Source organism: Protopterus annectens, chromosome 13.part0 (genome assembly GCF_019279795.1).
Source record: "Protopterus annectens isolate FY-2018-M chromosome 13.part0, PAN1.0, whole genome shotgun sequence".
Classification (NCBI taxonomy): Eukaryota; Metazoa; Chordata; order Ceratodontiformes; family Protopteridae; genus Protopterus; species Protopterus annectens.
The window spans coordinates 783,276,005-783,299,725 of NC_056747.1; the positions used below are offsets into that span (position 1 = coordinate 783,276,005).

At 42.7% G+C, this 23,721-nt stretch overlaps 1 protein-coding gene across 2 annotated transcripts in view; it reads left to right on the forward strand.

The window, feature by feature from the left end:
- The window catches only part of LOC122787663 (DNA topoisomerase 2-alpha-like), a 1,447,528-nt gene that overhangs the window by 48,394 nt on the left and 1,375,413 nt on the right, over positions 1-23,721 (forward strand). For both annotated transcript variants that reach the window (XM_044054499.1, XM_044054498.1), the window contains exons 6-7: positions 12,668-12,765; positions 19,247-19,459. In XM_044054499.1, the coding sequence (XP_043910434.1) occupies positions 12,668-12,765; positions 19,247-19,459 (311 nt within the window). The remainder of the gene's footprint in view (positions 1-12,667; positions 12,766-19,246; positions 19,460-23,721) is intronic.

Here is a 23,721-nt window from a genome sequence, read left to right on the forward strand (position 1 = left end):
TTCCACAGGATTACCTTCTATTCAGGAGACTCCATATACATCACAATTTTTCTCTTCTCCTATCCTGTTAGTAATTGAGCCTTGTCTGCCTCTGAGCTTGGCTAATTTAATTCTTCTGTAAGCATTTCCATTTGTACCTTCTCTTCCATATTTTTTCTGCTTTTTACAGACTTTTCATAGAATTTCTGAAATATTTCTACTACAGGATCTCTTCTTCCTTTGTTATAGGCTGTCTAAGCTTGGCAACAGCCCTTTCTACTTTCTGTTGCCAGAGTCGTGCTCTAGAGTAACAGTTGCTCAACAGCAGTCTTTTAAACTAGTGTGTAGTTTTCAAGTTAATCCCTTTTTTAGCATACTGTTGTTGCTCCTTTTGTTCTGTGAGGTTCCCCTGTTTTGCAATACCCATTCCTTAAATTCCTCATTTCAACAGGTAGGTGGAAAAGTGCCAGTGGTCTCATTTTAGTAGTTGGTGCATGATCTGAAATTTATTGGTTGTGTATAAATACCTTCAATTTAAATGCACCTGCTCCTGTGAAATGTAAATTGCCTAACCCAGTTGCATCTCTGGGAATATGTAAATTTCATTCTGAACTGCTAGTACTGAATACACATTGTCCATACCAAATTTCATACATTTTTTTCAAAATCTAGCCTCTCGTATTTCCCTTTTGGGGGCCCCCCAGACACCTATACTTTTGTACATCAAATTACAATCCCAGCTATAGTAGTAATTGTTGCTGAAAGAGGGTAGTTTCTCCTAAAAGTTTTAAGCTCCATTATAACAGTTTTTGGAATATAAAAATACATACCGGTGCAATCCTCCTCCCTTGCCAGTAGTCCCTTAGTACAACAAATCTACCATTGTTATCCGTATCACTATTTGGGATCCTGCAGTTGATAAAAGTGCTCTTTTTCTTTCTTTTTTCTTTTTGTTTTGTCCCAGGTATTCCACTGAACAGCCATCCTGAAAACTGTTAAAATTCACATGTTCAGTTCTTTCCAAGTATCCCCTGTAGCATAGCTCTTTGTAGTCTTTCAATATTTTCTTTTTTTTGTATTCATCTGTGAGACCATTTACCTTTTGAAGACCTTACAGAACGCATCATTATTGTTCCTGCCTTTTTATGTATTGGCTTTCTTGTTAAATGTCTAGTTCCAGCTTGTTACATGCATACTCCATTTGGCAGGTTGATGTTTTATGCAATTCCTTGTCTTGTCCATTTGAGCCTATGTTGCATCTTGCAGAACTTTTTGTTGAAGGCCCTCCGACAAAACTTACCCCTTTAAAACCTAGTAACTTAATACACCGCTATGTACATGTTCAAATATTCAAGTTTTGCCCTCTTAATGGGAACAAGTGTTCCAAACTGACAACCACACTCAAAGTTGAGTAACCTAAAAGAAAGGTAATCCATGCTAAGATGCATGGTGCAACCTGTTCTAAGTGCTGTCTGTCTTGGCTTTATAGCATTCCCAGCCAGGAAAACACTTGAATGCTTTGAGAACATTATCTCCTAGCCACTTTTCTTAATCAGATTGATATAACATTTCTACCAAGCATGCTTTTTAGCAAAAAAAAAAATCCTATCAAAATTCTTTATTGTTATTAGATCATGCTAAAGGCCTTAATCTAGTCGTCCTCCTATGCAAGAATAAGGAAAAGCGCAGACATTTATCTCGTGCTGTATTAACCAGACTTTTTACATTGCAGTGCCTGCATGTCTTAAAATCGATCAAGGAGGGAAAAACACCCGTTTACATTAGTTCCATTATACTTGACACAGAACTTTAATTTATATCATGCAAAAAAAAGATTCACCATAAAAATACCATTAAAGGAGAACTATGCCCACAGTTTTTTAATCTAGTCTTGACTCCTACATTTTAACACTATATAGCTTATTTTTTTTAAATACAATTAGTCTGTCCAATTGGTGTCCAGCATCTCTAATTTTTTCTGCCTTCAGGTATTCCCACAATGCAGTGTTTGGCTAGAAAATATTGCATCATAGCCTCTAACCTGTCAGTGCATTGACTTTTTACTTGTGTTTTCACATATACTCTAATTTCGTTAGGTTTAGTTAGTTTCTTGCTTTTCGATGACTACTTGAAAAACTGATACCTGCACACAATAGTATTCCCAGTACATGAACTTTGTCTCCTGGTATGAGCTGTCAGTCACAGTAGCATATGGCTCAAATTTGCCACTTTGACAGATCTAAAGAAGTGTTTAGGGGTGGGAGAAGATGGGTTTGACTACAACTCAAACATTTCAAAAGAATGAAAATTGGCCACTTTAGTAAGAAAAGTAATGGGCACTGAATATTGTATGATTATCCCTGCTTCTTTCAAGTGCTCATTAAAAAGGAAGAAATGGGGATTAAATCTGACTAAAGCAGGGGTATATGTAAAGTCAGTGCACTGACAGCAACATGGGGGGATATGATTTAATATTTTAAAACCCAAGTACTGCAATGTGGCCGACCTAGAGGTAAACTAAAATTAAAGATGCTGGACCCCATGTAGGTAAAGACTGGAACAGTGTTCAAAAGTGGTCATATAACTGCTTTGTAGTCCCACGTTTGTCAATTTCCAAGTTGCTGGTTTTTCCTATTAATTTCCATTTCCCATATCCTATCTGCTTCATTTCTAATGCAACTTTTGATTCTTGTAGTAGACTCTAGTTTTTTCCTTCTCTAGCATTTTTTTTTTGTTGAAACATTGGAAAAGGTTTCATTGGCACAGTCTCTGGTCTTAGCAGAACAAGAAGCAGAATCTCCCGTTTCACAGCTCACTTTTTGTTGGACAAACTTGTTTCCAACGTGGCATGTACAAAAATGATTTTCTCCAAGGAAGAATATTTTGAAGATAGCTGGGTACAGCAGTTTGAATCGTGCTCCTGCTTCTCAACATTCCCTAAATAGTGGAATAAATTTACCCTTCTGCCTGGTACACAAGTAGTGATTCTCCACAAATGCGCTCTATTGCCCACTTTTAGTACTTTGTCCTTCTGCCACAGTTTAATCAAAGTCAGCTCCTTGTAAGATTGCAGCTTTATTATTAAAGGTCCAAGCTGCTTTCTCATAGCTGGGTTTGGGGCATACAGATGTGCCCTATCAATTAACTCCTGCTGTGGAATACTAGTCCAGTTCTTTGTATTTTCATAACATTTAATGTGAAGTTGTTCAATCTCGCCGTTCATTCTTCACTGATGGGTTCGGAGCCAATCCTAGGCTCAGACACTGCTGTTTAGCAAAGCTCAAGATTACTAGTAGCTCGATACCAAGCCCATTATCCCATGATGCATTGCTGGAATTATCTGACTAGTTTACCATGGCACTGATCTCTTGGTTTTCGGCATTGCTCGAGACTTTGTGGGATTTTCTACATATTCAAGTTTTTCTTAATGTTTTTCTTGTATATGTTTATATATCTATTGCTTAGAGTTGGACTGTTAAGTATTCCCCTTTCCCTTTTATAACTTGCTTCGTTTTGCGTGAATTGTTGTTTCTTGGCCTCTGCCTTAGTAGTTTAGAATAGTTTAGAACAGTTACAATATATTGTATTATATTTAGAGTGACCCTTTGGGCGTTTGTCAGTTGATGGTCTTAATACTGGTTATTTTTCTAATTGGATATGTCTGAAGATGAGGCGAAACATCTGAAGACTGGCTTCAAAAAATGTCTGACAGATGCACATGTTCAGTGAGTTTTTGGGCGAGGTGCACCTTCAGGATTCCTGCAGTATCTGCCACTGCTTTTCTACTAGGATGCTGGCTGAGAGGAAGAGGAAACTCTTAGATCGAGGTATCCTTAAGCACCCTTTTGTAGAAGCTTTGTCTGACTAGGATGGGGCCAGCAAATCAAAATCCTCGGAGTCTAAATCAAAAAAATCAAAAGTGGAGTACTCTTGAGACTTCGGCTCCACAGCTTTCGGAGTCGGGACCCTGGCTTGGTACCAGTGTCTGAGACTTCTCCAGTCGGCACCATCTGTGCTTTCTTGCAGGTCATTGGTTCCGATTTCTGAATCTGACATAGATCGACTGGCACAAAAGCTTTTAACGGCACCAGGCCTAGCTAAATTGTTGGCTCCGACCCAGGCATCGGAACCAAGGACTACACTTCCTATCTTGACTACTACTCCGAGCCAGAGGAGTCGCACTTGATTGTAGAACACTTGGGAGTTGACAGCTGTTCCAGTATCATCTGCTCTGACGTCCTCTGTGCCGACTGGGGACTCTAGGAGCAGACGTTCCCCTGTCTGATCTGGGGAGGATAGTCACACTGACTTCGGGCAGACTCTTCCTCTCGGGGCTTTGGCTCTAGTAAGCTCTGCTCCTACCTTGGGCTCAGAGCCCACGGCTTTGGTGTGGGAGGGGATCGCAGTCCCTTTGTGTCTGTCGACTCATGGTACTTTCGAAGCCATGAGGTGGGTGTCTCCAAAGACTCCCTCATCATAAGGTTTGGCTTCTTCCCTTAAAGTGCTTGTCTGCTTCTGCTACCATCGGTCATCCCAAGGGTAGAGACCCAGAGCCTCAGTTAGCCCCACTGGGTGCTCCCTGTTCTTTTGAGACTTCCCCAGAAGTCCCCATGGAGGAAGTACCCAGGAAGAGACTGTGCAAGAGGAGGCACTTGGACTCCCCACAGGAGTGCCAGATATGACACCGGCTTGGAGTCAGAAGGGTCCCCTCGATTCCCTCTGAGGATATCTCCTTTGTGGAGATACTGAAGATCCTTAGGCAGAGGGGTGATTGGCAATCCAAAATCCTTACTGAGCATGAGTAGTTTCTTCTGAAGGGTTTCAGGTCTCAACCTTCCACCTCCTGAGTGTCTCCACCCTATGATGAGCTTATGCAATTGGTCTCTCGTAGGGTGTGGGAGTCGCCGAAGTCCATGGAGCTTGTCCCTTGGAGGCCTAATAGGATTTGATGGGGGCAGAAATTTTTTTCTGATCAAAGGAGTTCTTGTTGATGCAGTGATAGTGGCCACAAAGAAGGAATTGTCAAACTTGTGTGTATCCATCCTAACAAGAGTCCAGGATCATGGAAGGATATGGGAAACGCTTTTTCTGTTCATAGACTTTCACTCTGCGATCACTGAAGTCCATTTTGACAGACTGCAAAGAGGTCTCCTTAAGGAGCTGGGAGATTCTCTTCAGGGTACTGTAGCTGCAGGCGTCTGATAAAGTTTCAGCAAAGATTGCTACCCTGAATTCCATTGTGAACTCGTCCGTGCTCCTCATATATGGGGCTGATGGTTCGAGTAGGGCTGCAGGTACAGGGATTGCTCTTCGCAGGCATGCCTGGATGCGCCTCTGTTACTTTGCAGAGCCTTTCAAGTCTTCATTTGTAAACGCGCCATTGGATGGCTCATCCTTGTTTGGGCCAAAGGTGAAGGAAACTTTGACCAGGTGTGAACAGGAGGAAAATATTGTCTACTGTCTGAGTCCGCTTTTCCACCCTTACTCGGCCTTTTGCCAAAGGGGAGGGAAGATGTGGTTCCGGAAAGCCCAAGGAGCCTTTTGGGACACGTGTGGAGAACCCCCTTCCAGGGGCAGAGGAGGGGGTAATAATGGAAGACACCGCCCTTGTGGCAGAGGGGGTCCACAACACCAGTGTGACAAATTCTCTGGCCAACCCTGTTGGTGCTCCTGAGATGAGGCCTGACCTGTCCTGCTCTGGAGGCGGTTGGGGTCGCTTATCTTTATACCCAGAAGCCAGGTTAGAGCCAGGTTAGATATCAAACGACAGATGGGTACAAAGCATCATTTCTAGAGGGTATTTCATACCGTTCTCCGCTCCACCCATTCCTGTCAAGAGAATCCTGGATGTTCCTTACAGGGAACAAGCAACCATAGAGGTCTGCAAGTTGCTAGAAAGAGTCCTCCAACCAGTCCCAGCAGACCAAACAGGATTCGGAACTTGCTCAAGATTCTTTTTGGTTCCAAACAAAACTGGGGACTGGAGACCGATTTTGGACCTCAGCAGACTGAACCAATTTGTAAAGTTTTGGATGGTCACGTTTCAGTCCATACTCCCCTTTTAGGGAAGGACAATTGGATGTGCTCTATCTGTCTCATGGATGTGTACTACCACATAAGTGGCCAAACCATCCAGAGATCTAAGTTTCAATCTGGGAGCCAGTCACTACCAGTTTCAAGCCCTGCCCTTTGGTCTCATTACAGCCCCCAGAGTGTTTACCAAATGTATGGCAGTAGTCTCAGCTCACTTGAGTCTAGGATACCAGGCGTTTCCATACCTAGACGATTGGCTCCTTGCCTCCACCAACAGGCATCAACTAATTCGGGCAACAGAATCCACTCTGACACTCTGCAACCACTTGGGCATTACGGTCAACTTCGAAAAGTCTGCCTTATCGCCATCACAGCATAGTCTTTTTTTTTTTTTTTTTTTTTTTTTTTTTATAGGGGCAGAATTAGACACTTCAACCATCACTCTACGTGTTCAGTCGAAGGGGTATCAATTCTTCGCCATCACATCACTGGTTTCAAAGAACAGAGCTCCAGACGCAGAGGTCTTGAAAGTACTAGGTTTGGCAGCAACAATTTTAGCCTTTCCATTGGCGAGGATGCATGTGCAGATTCTTCAATGGCTCCTGTTCACTCAATGGTCTTAACAGGAGTTGTTAATGAACCATATGATTCTGATTACAAACTCTTGCAAGAGGGATCTTCAGTGGTGGTGGTTGACATCTCTACATGTTACAATAGGACTCCCCTTTGTACTTCCCCTCCAGCATCCATTGTGACTACGGATGTTTCCCTGATAGGGTGGGGAGGCATTTTCAGGGAAAGATTGCCTAAGGCACATGGGTGGATCAAGAGTCACATTTGCATATCAAATGTCCTAGAGATGAGTGGTACTTCTGGCGTTACAGTACTTTCAGGACTCTCTCCCTCTAGGGACAATTGCCATACAGACAGATATGTCAGTGGTCTGGTATTTGAACAGACAGGGCGGACCAAGCCTTACCCCCTTTGCTGAGAAGACCTCAGAGTTTGGCAGTGGGCTGTCATCCTTGAGCTTTGTTGGCAATGCACATCCCAGGGAAGCGTGATAGCGGACAAGCTGAGCAGGGCAATACTGTTGCCACACGAGTGGTCCCTCAAACAGGAAATTGCAGACAGGATTTTCCACAAATGGGGCCAGCCTTGCTGCAATCTTTTTGCCAGCCGCATCAATACCAAATGCAGGAGCTACTGACCCCCCCCCCCCCTGGGAGAACCCCCGAGGGATGCACTCGTACACTATTGACCCCTGGGTGGTCTCTATGCATTTCCCCCAATTCCACTGATACCCAGATCTTTGCAGAAAGCGAAGTCGCTGGGAAGGACCGTCATTCTTCTAGCCCTTCATTGGCCTCGGCAGATTGGTTTCCATTTCTTTACCATAATCTCTGAGGATCCATGGACCCTGGACCCAGTTCCAGACCACTTGACACACCCGTCAGGGGACCGCCATCCTTCCTTGCAGTCACTGAAGCTAACTGGCTGCTCCAGTTTCCTGTATAGCTAGGCTTCATAATCTTTCAGGTGACAGATTTTGTTGGCTTCCCACAAACCTTCCACCAGAAAAATGTATCTGAGTAAGTGGAAAAGATTTTCCGTTTGGGCTTTTAACAAAAACCTTGATCCTTACCAAGCTCCGTTGTCATCCATTCTAGAATTCTTGACCGAGATTTTTCACGAAGGGGCTGCAGCTGCTACCATTAAGTTAAAGTAACAGGTATTTCTAATTTACATCTAGGTATTGATGGACTGAATATTATGCAACACCACTTACCTAAGGCCTTCCTCAAAGGTACTTTTCACATGAGGACTCCAGTGAAGACTTCTTATTCCCCCTGGAGCTTGAATTTCATGCTTTTCTGTATTTCTCCCTTCGAACCAGCATCATCTTGTGAACTCAAGTTTCTGTCATGGAAAACTATGTTTTTAGTGGTCGTTACTTCTGCCAGCAGAGTGTCGGAGCTTCAGTCATTATCCATCAAGCCTCCTTATATGATTTTTCATCTTGACAAGAGTTATCCCTTAGGACTAACCCTTTTTTTGCCTAAAGTATGTTCTGAGAGAAAGTAATTGAGTTGCCCTATTTTTTTTTCTCCAACCATACAAGCAGTTTAGAATACATGCTGCACAAACTTGATGATCACAGCTTAGATATCGTCTGGACAGAACAAAAGACTTCAGAAAGACCAACTTTTTGTTTCATTCTCTGAAGCCAGGAAAGGTAGACCAGTGGCTAAAACAACCCTTTCTAAGTGGCTTTCAGATTGTATCGCCTACACTTATCTGCTAATATATCTTTGTTGCATAAAGTGAAGGTGCATTCAACCAGGGCAGTCTCTACTTCGGCCTTCCAAGCCAAGTTACCTCTTGACTATCTGTGCTGCTACCACTTGGTCTAAGCCTTACACTTTATTATCACTCATTACAAAGTAGACAAGGCCTCCAGGGACAGGGCTTCTTTTGGTTCTGTGCTCCTGAAAAATGTACTCCCGTGAGCCACCCAGGATTTAGGGCGCTAGGGACGCTACCCATCAATAAAGAATGAACGGTGAGATTGAACAACTTCACACAAGTTATGTACTCACCATAACGTTCCATACGAGTTGTTCCATCTTGCCTTCATTCTCACGTCCCTCCCTCCTTCCACCAGCTGGCTGACTGTTAACCAGGATGAAGTCAGTCTCCAGGTCATTCAATGTCTTTTCCTGTCTGGGGAGATTAGTCCTCCTACTAGGATATGGTACATGCAGCAAACAAGATCGGAGGTAATTCCAGCAATGCATCATGGGATAAGGGGCGTGGTCCCTAGCTACTGGTAGTCTTTGAGCTTTGCTAAATGGCAGTGTTTGGAGCTGTGGATTGCCTCCGAACCCATCCATGAAGAATGAAGGCGGGATGGAACATCTCACATGGAATGTTATGGTGAGTACATAACTTATCTGCTTTTCCATCTTCTCTGGTACAGTAGAAATCTTAGGTTTTCCCTATGTGCTCTGTTCTGTGAAATGTTTTAGGCAGTCTTTCAGCCAGCTTTTTCATTTTGACTTGATTTTTTGCAGTTTGTCACCATCTGTTTAAAACTTCCATGTTTTACCATCCTTTTGAGTTGATCTACTCCAGCATTTTTTAATCAGGTCTATGTGCAATTCTAGGTTACTGGAAGTCATGTCTGGAGCTTGCACTGCTTTTTGTTGAAAAGCTGCAATACTTTTCCCAAGGAGCGCTTTCCTCACCATTTGTAGCTGATTTTGTTTTGGGTCCTCCTCTACCCTGGCATGCAGGCAATGGACTCGCAATCCAGTTATTGAAATTTGCCCAGAAGTAAAAGTCTACTGGTTTTCTGTAACTTTGTTTCCACACTGGGAGGGCTAGAAGTACGCTGCTACTCTATTTGCTGTCTTCTTAGATGTCCCATCATTCCCAATCTTTTTGATAATGATGGGGAATTTGCTAGTGTATACTTTCCAACCTGATTTTTAGAATTTTGAATTGGTAGGCTAATATGTTAAAATTTGTCCTGTCAATTGTGAAAGTATGGATTATGTTTTATCTGCAGTCTCTTCTTGTGAGGAAAAATCTACTTGAAAATAACTTCTCTGGTATGGCATAGGTATGCATGACCCTGATACTACTACAGGGTTATTACCACTGCTTTTTTGATTTTGATTGGGTTTGCGTGACTGCGGTCGTAGAAATTTACAGATAAAACTGAGATTTTAAATTGATCCATGGATAGACATTTGGAACCTCTGCTGTAGAGGTGTTCAAAAACAAATGAAAGGGGCAAGCGGATCCAGGGAATCTCAAAGATTTTACAGCTGTCTTCCAAAATTTGTAAGAATTTCTCTTATCCAGTTTTGGCAAAATGCAGCTTCAATAAAATGCAGGTAAATGGATGCACAAGAAATGGGGTGTTCGAAAAAGAAATCTCAAACCATCTAAAGCCAAGAACATTCCCCACTCTAGTTGCATTTTTTTCCAAGTCTTAACATTTCTTTGGCTACATATATAGTATCCTTTATCCAGGGTTACCACAGTAAGATGAAATCTACTTTTCAGGGGGTCATTCCCCATCCTCCAAATCTAATTTTATTTTTTGTTTCCACCGGTTCTTCATTTCATGTTGCCCCAAGGAGTGGTAGAAACGGTCTCTCCCAGGTATGGAGGATTTGTATTCGGGTGCCAAAGATAGAAAATGCATGGAGACCTGTTCTGAATCTTTTTCCTAAAGCCCGTTTGTGATGGTGCTCAATTTCAAAACACTGTTACTTCACAATCTCTTACCAGCTTTTCCTTTTCCTGTTCATAGGGTGATACTAGGCTATTGGCCCGGAGCCCCTTATAAGCCCAGCCAATAGTTTCACCCATGTTCCCACAGTCTGCACCGGTTTTCCCTGTCCAGCAGGGATGAAGGTGGGATCCCAGGGGTATATTTTCTGTTTCCCATCTAAGTTCCTCTTAAAGTCTGTTTGATATGGAGAGGAAGTCTATTCCACAGATTGGAGTTTTGGGGGGACAAATCTATCCCGCCAGCAAGTTCTATTAATGTCACGGACCAAGTTGAGACCTTGCGTACCAGTTGCGTGAGTAGTTTGATTTATGGATATGCAGCAACTCCATCCGGGCAGTGAGACCGCCTTGTATACCAGACACAGGTCACCTCTGAGCAGTCTGTATGAGACTGAGTCGAGGGACAAGGCAAGGGCTTTTTAGCCAATCTGTGTAAGATAGGTGTTTTGAGAACCTGGATTTTCCTAGTCCGGTACCTCTGTGGTCTCCATCTGCTGCATGTGCTTGGCAAGGTACATGCTGAAGGGGGCATTGTTCTCTAAGGGGTCTCATAAGGGAGGTGTACAGGTATGTTATGACCTCCTTGTTCCTTGATGAAATAGCTGTACTTAAGTGGTGGGCCATGTAAAAAGCCTATATAATAGAGGCAACATTGTGGTCAAAAGTTGTGTTGCTATCACCTGAGTGCCCAAGTTCCTCACGACTGTGTATACTTGGTTCATTTAATGTGATAGTGGGGACACCATTTTCCCTAAAGGGGGATAATGTCTGTCTTGGCATTCAGTTTGAGAGCCTGCTTCTAGTCAGTCATTAGTTGGGTTAAGAACCTCTTGGAGGATGTTCACATCATTAGGAAAATGACGGTGCCCAGCTTGGTCATCAGCAAACTTGGTCAGCCCCAGACCACTGGTTTTGGCTTGCACCTCAATGTGTATCCCAAACAGAGGCCCAAACTCCAATCTGGGCGGGTGCTGGGGATGGTCCTGGTTTACTGATGGGGGGGGGGGTGAAGTTTCACTGAACTTGTCTGCCAGCAGGCTGACTATATCTGTGGCATCTGTTGTATTTTTTACCATCATTTCAGATCAGATTTGGAAGTTGCCTTTGAGATTGTGGATGTATAAGAAGGCCTTGATTGGCCACATCCACCGAAGAAAATGTGGACTCTTAAGTTAGCCTTGGGGGATTTCATCAGTGAATTTATTGGCTTGTTCAGACAGATTGCTTCCAACTTGGCACCTGCTGCTCCTTGGTCCTGGACAGCAATTTTATTTTTTCTTAGTCTGTTTATTGCTGCTGTCTCCTTGTGGAAGAGGAGTTGCTGTCTCCTTGTGGAAGAGGAGTTGCTGTCTCCTTGTGGAAGAGGAGTTGCTGTCTCCTTGTGGAAGAGGAGTTGCTGTCTCCTTGTGGAAGAGGAGTTGCTGTCTCCTTGTGGAAGAGGAGTGTGGAAGAGGAGAAGAGGTCTCCTTGTGGAAGGTGGAAGGGTTGCTGTCTCTGTGTGGAAGAGGAGTGGGAAGTCTGAAGAGGGAGTTGTTGCTGTCTCCTTGTGGAAGAGGGCTTTGTGGATTGTGGTCTTGTGGAAGCTGTCTTGTTGTCTCTTGTTGTCTCCTTGTGGAAGAGTGGAAGGGGGAAGAGGTGGAAGAGGTGAGTGTGGAAGAGCTGTCTGTGGAAGGTGTTGTCTCCTTTGCTGTCTCCTTTGTCTTGTGGTTCTTGTTGCACTTGTGGAGTGGTTCCTTGTGGAAGGAGTTGAAGTTGTGGAGAGTGAGTGTCTGGAAGAGGAAGCCGTCTTGCTGTTGGAGTTGCTGTCTCCTTGTCTCCTTGTGGAAGAGGGCTGTGGAAGAGTGGCTGTCATATTTAGTTGCTGCTATTTATGTGCTTTATGTTTTTTTCAATTATGTCAATTACATGTTGGTGATTGGTGAGGCTGATAGGATGGGAGCTATGGGAAGGGGCTGTGTGGTCTTCAGGGGGAGGGGAAGTTAGGGGAGATGGTGACTTTGATAGTGATTGCTTTATGGTTTGATCTCAAGAAGGATGTCTCTGTAGTGGTGCTATAGTGGCTACTTGCTGAATTATTTGTTGCTGTTCTCTGCACCTTGATGTCATGCTTACGTAAATATAAGGTAAAGTGCAGATGTATCAGAAGTGGGTATGAAAGTGGATTGTGAACTGGAATACTGACTGCTCTTAAGCACAACCAGACTGGCTTGCTTTGTATGCCTTGCTGCATTTGAGACCAAGGTGTTCATTGCTGTTAAAGTTCTAGTTTGTATGATATCCTTTGTCTTGGCTAATGCCTAACATGAGTTCATTTGGGGAAAAAAACTAATGATTGTGTGTTTTTTTTAAGGTGGTCGAAATGGTTATGGTGCTAAGTTGTGCAACATCTTCAGCACAAAATTTTCAGTGGAAACTGCTTGTAAAGAATACAAGAAGCAATTTAAGCAGGTATGAATTTTCAGATGTGTTAAATGTTTTACTATAAAAGTATTTCATGTTTGGATGTACTGAATAAAACTTCCTTTTCATGGTAGAATTTTCCATTGGGTATCCTCTAAATTTAGTCTAAAATTTTGACTTTAAAAAGTTGAAAGACATGAATGTATGATTTGTAAGACCTTTTCAGTAATGTGACCGTTTGCTAGAGCCTTTGCTCACAGGGCACTTAAGTGCTGATATTTGCTTGAGGCTAGTTATCCACCTCTGTTCTTTTGACTTTCACTAGTTTGCTTCTGATAAAAAGCTTTATTTTGTGCTTTTTCTGGGTCTGAAACTTATAATTTTCCAGTGATATATTTTTTTTTTTTTTTTTTTTTTTTTTTTTTTACTGGAATTGCAAGTGTAGCTGTCATATTTCTGCGCAAAATGGGACAAAATATAAACGCCACAAACTAGTGGCAGTTTGAAATTCTGATAGTATTGCTTTGAGAAATTGTCCAATTTTAGTAGGGATAGGGTAGGACTTGGCAAAATTAGATGTCCCTAAAATAGCGAGATTTGAGAATTATGCACCGAAGGTCTAACGAGATGGATTAGGTTATAGGAATGCCACTGTGTGAAGATGGATTAGGGTATAGCAAGAGGCTCAAACACTGTATACAGATTATTTTGTGACTATTGGTATATTTCTCCCTTTCACCAGCTGAAGGTTGTGCGTCAGGGCCGGCAACTCTGTATGTAAAAATCTACTGCCAATCATTAGCGGACTGGAGTTCCGCTGTGGCGACCCCTAACCGGGCAAAGCCGAAAGACACAACCAGCTGATGTGCTTTGCTGGCTATTCCCCAGCAGATGACTGGTGATGCTTACCCAGCAGAACCCCAGTTGCTGGGCTTTTAAAAGTCTTTCTTTTATGCTTCATTTTCTACTTTAAGTACTGAAAAGGCCATGGAGCTAGGAGGCAGAGGATCTTGCCCAATGAGCTTCCTGCAAGGATTCATGCAATCAAGCATGACCCCAAGTCAAGTCAGTCAAGACCAACCGTAATACAGACTTTCTCTTTAATTACTGCCAGTGTTTTGGGTAAAATCAGCACTATATTTTGTATTACAAAGTGTTCTGAGAAAGTTGTCCTTAATTGGGAATTATTTTCCTGCTTGGGTTTGCAAAATAGGTTTATCAGTTATTCTGACAGTGTATCACCTGTAAGCTTGTGCCCTATCCTCAGCCTGTTTCTGTTCCCAGCTGCACCCCTGCCGGTTAGGAACCCCAGCCCCATCACCTACTGATGAAGTGAATGCTAAAGGAGGTAAGGCCAGAAAGCTGTGATCATGCACTGAGCTGGATTTATGTGGTGTCCCCCACATGGTGACAGTCCTGTATAGGCTGACACCCCCCTTGCAAAAGGTGGTGATACTGCAATGTGTCCCAAGAATGGCTTGCCTACTCAGGCACATTCTCGGCTCTCGCTGTGAAGAGTTGAGCAGCACCCCTCCATGCTAACAAAGTGGCACTTCAGCTACTAATTCAGCACAGTGGTGCAGCGGGTAACATTGTTGCCTTACAGCAAGGGGTTCTCCAGTTCGATTCTCTGCTGGGGTACCTTCTGTGTGGAGTCTATGTCCTCCCTGCATTTGTGTGGGTTTCCTCAGTGTGCTCTGGTTTCCTCCCATGTTAGACGGTTTCTCCCCCAGGCCTCTGAAAATTGGCTTTGTTCAAAGTCTGACTTTCCAGGTAAACATTTAAATTGGTTTTGGGATGTCCATTTCAGTTTTAGATGTACTATTCAAACGGGAGTGGGCAGAGGTTAGGAGCACTGCTCCCAATGACTGCAGACATCTGTGTATTTGGTGACCCAGATAACTGGAGTCTAACATCCTAAAAGCGGCTAGTGAATAAAGCTTTGAGGGACTCCTTTGATGGGTATGAGGGTGAGATGTGTAGTGTATGATTAGCTGGTTGTGGAATAAAATTTTATCATCTTCTGGTCCTGGGGTTATGTGAGGTATTTAATGTTTTAGTTGGGTCAGAATAAGATGTTTTGGCAGATGAGCCTCCAAGAGATTCAACTGCACAACTTAAGATTAAGCATTCAGCATATACTTTTGACTACTCCATTAGGTCATTTAGATTTAACGTGTTTGCAAGTATTTGGGATTGGATGTAGGCCTTGAATTGCAAGACTGGAAGGTAAGAGCTCACCATAGCTTTACCTCCTTGAGTCATACCCATGGGGACTCTTCCCATGTTTCTAATGCATTATCCCAAGGCATTTCCAAGTGTGAGCAATTCAGTGATGAATTGTAGTAATGATTAGCTCTCCTGCTGGTATCTAGTACTTAAATATTGGCAGACTGGATTACTGTTTCGATGTTGAGCATCTAGTTAGACACAGTACAGTAAAATAAGATTGCAAGTAACTAAGACTTTAAAGCTGATATAAAATGTGCAACTCCACAGTTAAGCTCTGCAAGCCATAGACGCAACAAAACTGTCCAGTCAGCTGTCGACAGAGTGGATTGGAAGCTTCTATAATCACTACATGAGGCTACCTCTGAAAGCTTGTTACTCTTCAAAAACCCAATTGACTACTTGAAATGCTGATCATGGCACTCTTGCTATTGGTGTGGAAGTGCCACTACTGCAGGGCTTCCACCTTATAGCATTGTACATGCACATCTTTGTTCCATGGTAGACTTCAGCTTTCTTCAGATAAGCCCTCATGAAACATTCCCCACCTTCACATGTGAGCATTGTTAGAACAATCTGGGCAGTTTGGGTGGTGCAGGGGGGTTCAGCCGTGCTCTGGCAGCTGTGTAATCTTGTGTGTGCTGTTACTTCGGGTATGGTATGTGGGAATCTTACTTCATATAGTTGACTTGACATTTTGTCGACTTTCACACGATCGAGACCACATTATAGAAAGCTTTAAAATAACCCTTTTCTTCACCGTAATGCAATCTGAGTTATACTTGGGGGCTCAATCCCCCCCCCCTTCGGTGGGTTTAACTTAAGTTTCTACTTTAGTTGGCCAAGTGGTTGGTTTTCTGGAGGGAAAATGTGACATTTGGGTGTTTAACTTTCAGCAATGTGGTTTCAATAGTGTGAAAGTTGAAATGGTAAGCAGACCTGTACACCAAGTAGATCTGTTATGTGGGCTGAGTGAACAATATACAGTGCCTCATCTATGAAATCTGCGCAGATTCATCTCAGCATTTATTTTATTCCACCTTTGTTATGTTTGTACCATCAGTGTTGTAAATGCAGGCCCAAAAGTGTCTGCCTTGCTAAGGCTGCTTCCATTTACGCTTGTCCCTTGGTTAACTGCTTACAAAACGTTGAGGCTAAAAGCTTTGTTATGGAGCTAACCTAAAATACACTTGTGTCCCTCTATTTGTTGTTTTTTCCTCTTTCCTTTGAACTTTGCCAGCTGACTGTCTTGCAGATGCTGCGGATCTCAGTTCACTTTTCCATTGCTTTGCTGTCAAGTGCTGGAGTTGACTGTGGTCCCTTCTACAGTCTGATATTTCTCATTCTTGGGGTGGAGTTTAATATTTCATTTAACGCTTGCATCTCTGCTGTAAAGCCTCCAATCTAGAGGCAGAGAAGTTCAGAAAACCTTTAGGCAAGTTTTCTGTTTTTCTCCCTCATACAGTTTGTAAATATCTGTTAAGTCTGCGTGTCTGTCTGCGTGTCTGTCTGCGTGTCTGTCTGCGTGTCTGTCTGCGTGTCTGTCTGCGTGTCTGTCTGCGTGTCTGTCTGCGTGTCTGTCTGCGTGTCTGTCTGCGTGTCTGTCTGCGTGTCTGTCTGCGTGTCTGTCTGCGTGTCTGTCTGCGTGAGTTTTGTGAATGCATTACACTAGCAGGTCTAGCATTCCATTTTTAACTGTTAGCAGGCATGCCTGGCAGAATTTAAAAAAAAAAAATTGTGAAGCATTGTTTGTACCATGGATGGAGATCACCTGAGACCCATTTCACATAACCAGCAAATGCAAAGCTTTGGGTTCCCCACAGGCAAGGATAATTTCAAGTTATTTCTGTCGTTTGCCCTAATTATTCATTGCTTTTTATCCACAGCAACAGTTTGCTTGGATAGTGGCATTTTTCCTTAAGCATTTATGGTTTTTGCTTGATAGTCCTCTCCAATGCTTTCTGTTCAAGATGCACTGAACATAATTTCACAGTTTAAACAGTATTGTTCTCTCAATTACTTGTTTTCCCTTTTTATGCTCCTCAGTATCTTACTGCTAGCTGAAGGGAAAAATTTTCTATTTTTGCAGCTGTTAAAAGTAGACATTCTTGTATTGGGAGCTGTAGTCTGCTCTAGAAGGATTTTATAGGTGCATAGGTGTTTACTAGGCTAACTACCACAGGAGCCTTTTTAACCTAGCCATGCATCCCGAAGCTTACAAGTTCTGCTACCCTTGATAGGTGTAAAAAAAGGCATGAGAGGTGAAATATTTACAAGCAGGGGTCTGGGAGACTAACCATTTACAGGCTGCCTGCATCCATTATGGACGTGGGTGCCAAATCAAGATGAATTTCCTGTTCCCCATCCAGTTGGATTAGCAAGAACTCTGCTTCACAAGGATGAGGATCCTGTTCCAGAGAAGGATTGATCTCTCTACATAACTCTGTCCAGCAGGTCCTAGTTATATCACGGGCAAGGTTTAAATAGTTTTAGGTAACTCTGGTGGTTTTTTTTGTTTTGCGGTATATGTAGTAGGTCCATCAGAGTGGGGTCTGACTGTGCCTTGTATGCTAGGCTTGGAACTCCCCTCAAGCCTGTGAGTAAAGAGATATGGCCTTGAGGTGTTCTGCATAGGGCTTTGCATAAAGCTTTACTTGTGCCCTGCATCCTTTTAGGACCTTCTGTGGATATTCAGTTGTTGGATTTGCCTAGGTAGGTATATATGAAAGGGGGAGTTTTATTTAGTAATGGGTCTGATGAATGCAGAATACAGTGGAACAGTGACTTCCTTGGACCTGGATGCTGTGCCTTTGTTACACAACATAGAAAGATTTCCTCACTACTGTAGATATGTGATGGTTAAAGCCTAGAAAATTGTGTCCATAACTCCCCCGACTACTGGGTCAAATGTTAAAGGTATGTTGTCAAGATCATTACCAGGAGTCAACAACTTCCCAAAGGATACTGTTTTGCATTTCTTGGCATTTGGATTTAGTCCATGGCTCTGGAACCAGTTATTCTCAGTCCTTCCTGGAGAATGTTTGTATTGGATGACTCGGTGACTGCTCTTAAGTTTGCAGTAATCTGCAAGTTGTCAGCCAGAGGTCATTGACATTCTACGTGACTTCAGAGCAGTAAATGCCGAAAAGCAGTCCTAGGACAGATCCCTGAGGGACTTAACTTTTGACTGGCCTCTTGGTAGAGGTGAACTCTCCAATTCTAACTTCTTGGGTCCTGCCCGAGCCAGCTGGCTATCCCCTGGGTGACTTAAGGTTTTATACCCGAACTTATACCCCGAGTGGCAGATTTTGTCGTGTTTTGACCTATAAGTTCATCTGGTTGAGTAGCCAGCTTTTGAAACCAAACTGGTTTGGGTATAATGTCTGTAGGTTTCCTATGTCACTATTGGTATGTCCATGCTGATCTTTTCATGGCTTTGCATGTGATACTAGTGAGAGAAGTGTGGGTTGTTTCCAGGGTTTGTAGATGGGCCACTCAATGAGGTCTATTCTAGACAATTGGGAGCAGTAGAATACAAAATAGTCCTGCATTTATCTCCTTTGTGTAATAAAAAAAAAAAAGTTGAAGCTTGACTCTGCTCTTTACTCTTAAGTCAAAAACAGAGAAAGAAATGCAGCTTCAGTACTGCTAAGTCTGTCCTGTATTCTACAGTATTAAATGCATTCCAAGCCTTACTACTACAATTACTATTTGCTCCAGTGATTAAAAGATGTGCTATAGCTGTGTATTCAGTCTCTCCAGGAGAACTGTTTTCTTTGGGCTTCTGTCTTGGCTGTCCTGTGCCAGGTTATTCCATATCCGGCAAGTTTATTTTAATGCTGGTTCTGTTGAAATGTCCTCCCCTGCTGTCCTATGGTTGAGTGCCCACACTGCTCCCCTCCACTGGCTTAAACCGGTTACTGATCTTTAATGCATATAGGTATTAAGGCTATCAAACCAGAGCTGCAAGATGAATTCCTTTTTCTTTACTATATTAAAAATAGCTAGCCACGTATGCAATTGTCTTTGGAAGAATAAAAGTGGAAAAGGGATTAAGTAGATTGAAGGCCTAGAAATAAAAGGGCCAACACAATTAAGGGACTTCAGAAGGTCAAAAAGGTAATATGGAAGGGGGGGGGCATGGCTTAAATCAGATTAGTCTAGTCTGCTTTGTATTCAGTTGTTGCTTGGCTCACTTCAGTGAAACCAGTTTAAATGCACTTTCTATAATGCAAGTTATGCAATGTTGTCATTGTGTGCTTAACACGATTAATGTTTTCTTATGTAAATTGTTTTTCAGACCTGGATGAATAACATGTCCAAAACTAAGGAAGCAAAACTGACGCCTTTCGATGGTGATGATTTCACTTGCATCACATTTCAGCCTGATCTGTCAAAATTCAAAATGGAAGTCTTGGATAAGGACACTGTAGCACTTATGTCACGAAGAGCGTATGATATTGCTGGATCAACCAAGGGAGTCAAAGTATTCCTTAATGGAAAAAAATTGCCTGTTAGTATTTTGTCCTTTTACTTCACAGCCTTGTGAATATGATGTGTCAGAAGCAGCTTTCTCAGTTCTGGAGATAAGCCTCAGCAGTTTCAGTTTTGTTTATGCTTTTGAGTTTAATGGCTTATAGTGCCTGTCTTGGCGAACCTCTTGCTGTAGTCTAAGTATTGCTGCCCACAAAATATTTCTTCCTTGTTATTGCTTTAGGCACCATATAGCTTCTTTGGAATATTTGTAGCCCGATTGATCTAAAAATAGTCTTTAGTTCACTTGTCTTCCATCTGTGGGATTTGCTATTGGATGAATCTGCATTTACTTTGCTGCCAGTGCATTAGCACTTGCATTTGTTGCTCTGTTGGAAGCAGAGCTGCCAAGTTTAAATTTAATTCCACTGTAGAAGTCATTGCTTGTCTTGTATGCCAGTTGTGGTTGCAGACTATACTAGTTTGTAAAATAGAAGACCAAACTCCAATGCAGGAATTCACTTCAAAACAAAAAAGAACGTCAACCACAGTGCAGTTGGAGTCAGCTATAAGGCACAAACCAGGAACTGAAGCAAATAATTTTAATCCAAAAAGCACACCGACTGTGTGCTTTTTGGATTAAAATTATTTGCTTCAGTTCCTGGTTTGTGCCTTATTGCTGACTCCAACTGCACTGTGGTTGACGTTCTTTTTTGTTTTTAAGACTATACTAGTTTCACATTTTTGTTTGGTCCTACCGTATTGCTCAGAGTTGTCCCTACATCAAGTTCTGCAGGGGAAAGTGTTGCAAACTGACAGTATAGTAGTCTTAAGTTGATGAAGTGGTTGGAGGGATTCTTTAGCAGATGTTTAAGAGGCTAAAGGAAATGTAGATTTAACTTTAGGTCTGCTGTAGTTGCAGACTGGGAGTGAATTGCAGTGATGCCCTTTTTGAATAGCTTATGCATGTGAACATACTGGTAAATTATGACTGCACCATTTGTATGCAAGATGTTCTTGGCCCCATGATCTGGTTTCCTTATTTTAGGTTCTTGCTAAGCTTGTAGCTGGGGAGACTGAGAAACTTCATTTCAGTAATGGACAATGATGTGTCCCCCATTAGGCAGACTTTGTCCGCATGTGCTGTTTCTCTGGGGTGGGACTGAGAGATCCTGCAGTTTGGATACCTGCATCTCTTCACAGGTGAGACCCATATTTAGTAGTGTTATTAGTAAACGTGCTTCCTTTTCTATCTTAAAGATAATTACTTGCATGGGTGTGGAGTACAGGTCTAAAATCCATGCTAAACAGTAGTTGAGGGCATACAATTTATATAACTGGCTTGGTTAGCTTTGTCTAAGGTTCTGTTGCAGCTATAGTTTTAACTGCTGATACTTTATTTTGGGTCAGTGGAGTACCCAACAGGGAAAAGTAAAGGGGAGTGCTTCAAGAGCCAGTGAAAGAGTTGCTGGAGGGAGTTGTGAAATTTTAAGACTGACCACGCTATATTGGGATGGTAGTCCAATGTTGCCTTCATTTTTACATATGGGTTTGGAGCAGACTCCCTGCTCAGACTCTGCCATTTTTTAAGCTAGAAGACTTCTGGTTGGCTTGTGGCTAAGCAGGTATCCCATGGTGCACCAGTACAATCCCCAGATCTCGTTTGCCACGTCTACTAGTTCGGGTGTGCTTCTCTTGGCTCTGGCTAAGTCTCTTCAAATTCTTTACATTCATATCTGATTTTGCATTAGTGTTATCTTATAAGCATAGCCTTCATCTACAATTCGGAGGGCAGACAGTTATCCCACAGGATCAAGGCTCATTTTACCTGGTCTCTGTCTTCCTCTGTAGCCTTTCAAGCCAGGGTACCTGTTTATCATATTTGTGCAGCAGCTACGTGGGCTGCCCCTCACACTTTTTTTTATTACACATTATAAATTGGATTTGGCATCCAGGGGTAGAGCATTCTTTGGCTCCCCGGTACTCGGGAGTATTTTCCAGTGAGCCACTCGAGAATAAGGCGCTAGGGACTGCTGTCCCATATGTAAAAATGAAGGTGCGATTGGACTAAAGCTATGTACTCACCATAACGTTCTATGTTGGTAGTCCATCTCACCCTTCATTTTTACCAACCCGCCCTCCTGCCCCCATCCTGGAAGATCTGGAGGTAATATTCGGTTGTCTTGGTGACCCTTTAGTATTGTTTGTTTGTTAGGGGGTTTCTTTTTCTGTTTCTAGCGAGCAGCAAACAAGATCTGGGGATTGGTGCACCATGGGGGACCTGCTTAGTCACAAGCCAACCAGAAGTCTTCCAGCTTGAAAATCTGCAGAGTCTGAGCAGAGGAGCAGCTCCGAACCCATGTGTAAAAATGAAGGGGTGAGATGGACTACCAACATGAAACGTTATGGTGAGTACATAACTTCTTTAAGAACTCTGAACAGGGTGTGAGGGTAGAAAATTCTCAACAGCTGGGCTGTACAAGTTGACTTTTCTCTTTAAAAAAAACCTTGGAATGTTCTTTTTTTCACTTTTTTAAATATATGTATGTCTCATTCCTCCTTCAGTTCATGGGTAATTGACTTCTAATTCCTATGGTCAAGAAACATAAGTTTATCCCTGAACAAGTCTTTTTTTTTTTTTTTCCCTTAACTGTTTGGATTGCTTTTTCTGATTCCTTTTTAACACTGATTTCAACTCCTCCTGCAGTTTCGAGATATCTAATTTCTGTGATTCAACAAAAGATGAGCTTTGTTCTCTCAACCAGAAGTTTAATACTACAGTGCTATCTTGCCTTGCAGGGAAGCTCTGACACTAAAAATGCCAGTGCCTTCAAAACATGCATGCAGTTGTATTACTAGTCCAGATGTGCATGCATTTGTGGTAAGACCATAATCTAACTCGTGCATGCCTTTTTGGGAGGAAAGACTGAGATGGTAATGGCAGAATGTTATGGCAGCCAGATAGAAAATGTAGTGGCCTAGCAGTGGGTAGCAACCCCTCCCTTCACCATTTTGGTATTTTAGCCTTTTTTAATGTAAGGTCATTCCTCATGGGTGGGCAAACAAGATTAAGTGCTTTTTTTTTATTTTGTGCTGCCCTTTGTCAGTCCCATGAGGGTAAAATTTGAGGCACTTCCTTTCTAGCCTGGTGTGCGACCACATGGTATAATGTGGTTGGATGGGGACAAGATTTTGCAGTTACACCACTTGGGCACTGAAACAAGAAGTTAGGTATTGCCAAATGCATTGGCCACAGGTCAAGGTAGGCAGTGTAAACCATTTTGCCCCCCCATACATTGCATTGATAACCTTCTCAAAGAAGTCCACCAGGTTGAGTTGGTAAGACATGCCCTTGATTAAACTAGACTGGGTTGGGTCCATGGCTTACTGTTTCAGTTAATCATTTCCATGACATTTTCCATAGCTTTGCATATAAGACCAGTGACTCTCAGTCTGTAGATGGCCCACCTTTGTGCAGACTTGCTGCTCTCCATTCATGAGACATGAAGCCTGTTTGGAGGCTACAGTTAAAGTAGCAATTCCAGATCCTGATGGGTCATGTTTCATGTTTAAAAGTCATCCTAGGATATTGTGTTGGTCCACTGATGCACTGTTCTTGGCCTTGGATGTCATTAAGGACCTGTTCCCTAGTTACAGCAGTGGCAGTTATATTTGGTATTTCCTGAGGGAAGGTTGAGGGGGGGAGAGGGGTGAAAGTTGGAGCTGAATTTGTCAGCCAGTAGGTCTGCTGTGTCTCTCGTAGGTAGCTCCATTTACAGTGAGCTGTGCACACAATTGTGTATTGCCTTTGAGGTTGCAGACCTAGCTAAAGAATGCTTTGTAGTTTGTCCATGTCAATGCTTTGTGGTTGTCCTTGGCATGGGTGGCCAACTACCTCAAGTTTGGCTTTGGTAGACTTTTGTCCTCTGACTTCAGTTTTAGGGTGCTTTTTAACCTGCTGGCTGCTGCATAATCCTAATTTTTGCCATGATTTCCTTCCTGTTATACAGCCTTTTGATGTAATTCCACCATGGCGGGGGGGTTGTTTTCTGTGCTACTTCCCGGTGGGTACAGCTGCCTCCATGCATTTATTTATATGCTTGTTGTAGGGTCTTTGTGAACAGTTCTACATAGGCTTGAAATGTTGCCAGGTTATCACTTAACAGGAAGCCTTAGAGTAGTTCCTGAATATCCCAGTGTTAGCTGGGGGTCCAGGTTTCATTTTTACTTCCAAAACAGATGTGGTCTGACCTTGCTTAAACCCATTGTAAGTGGCTTGTAACAGTTATTTTTTATGATTAT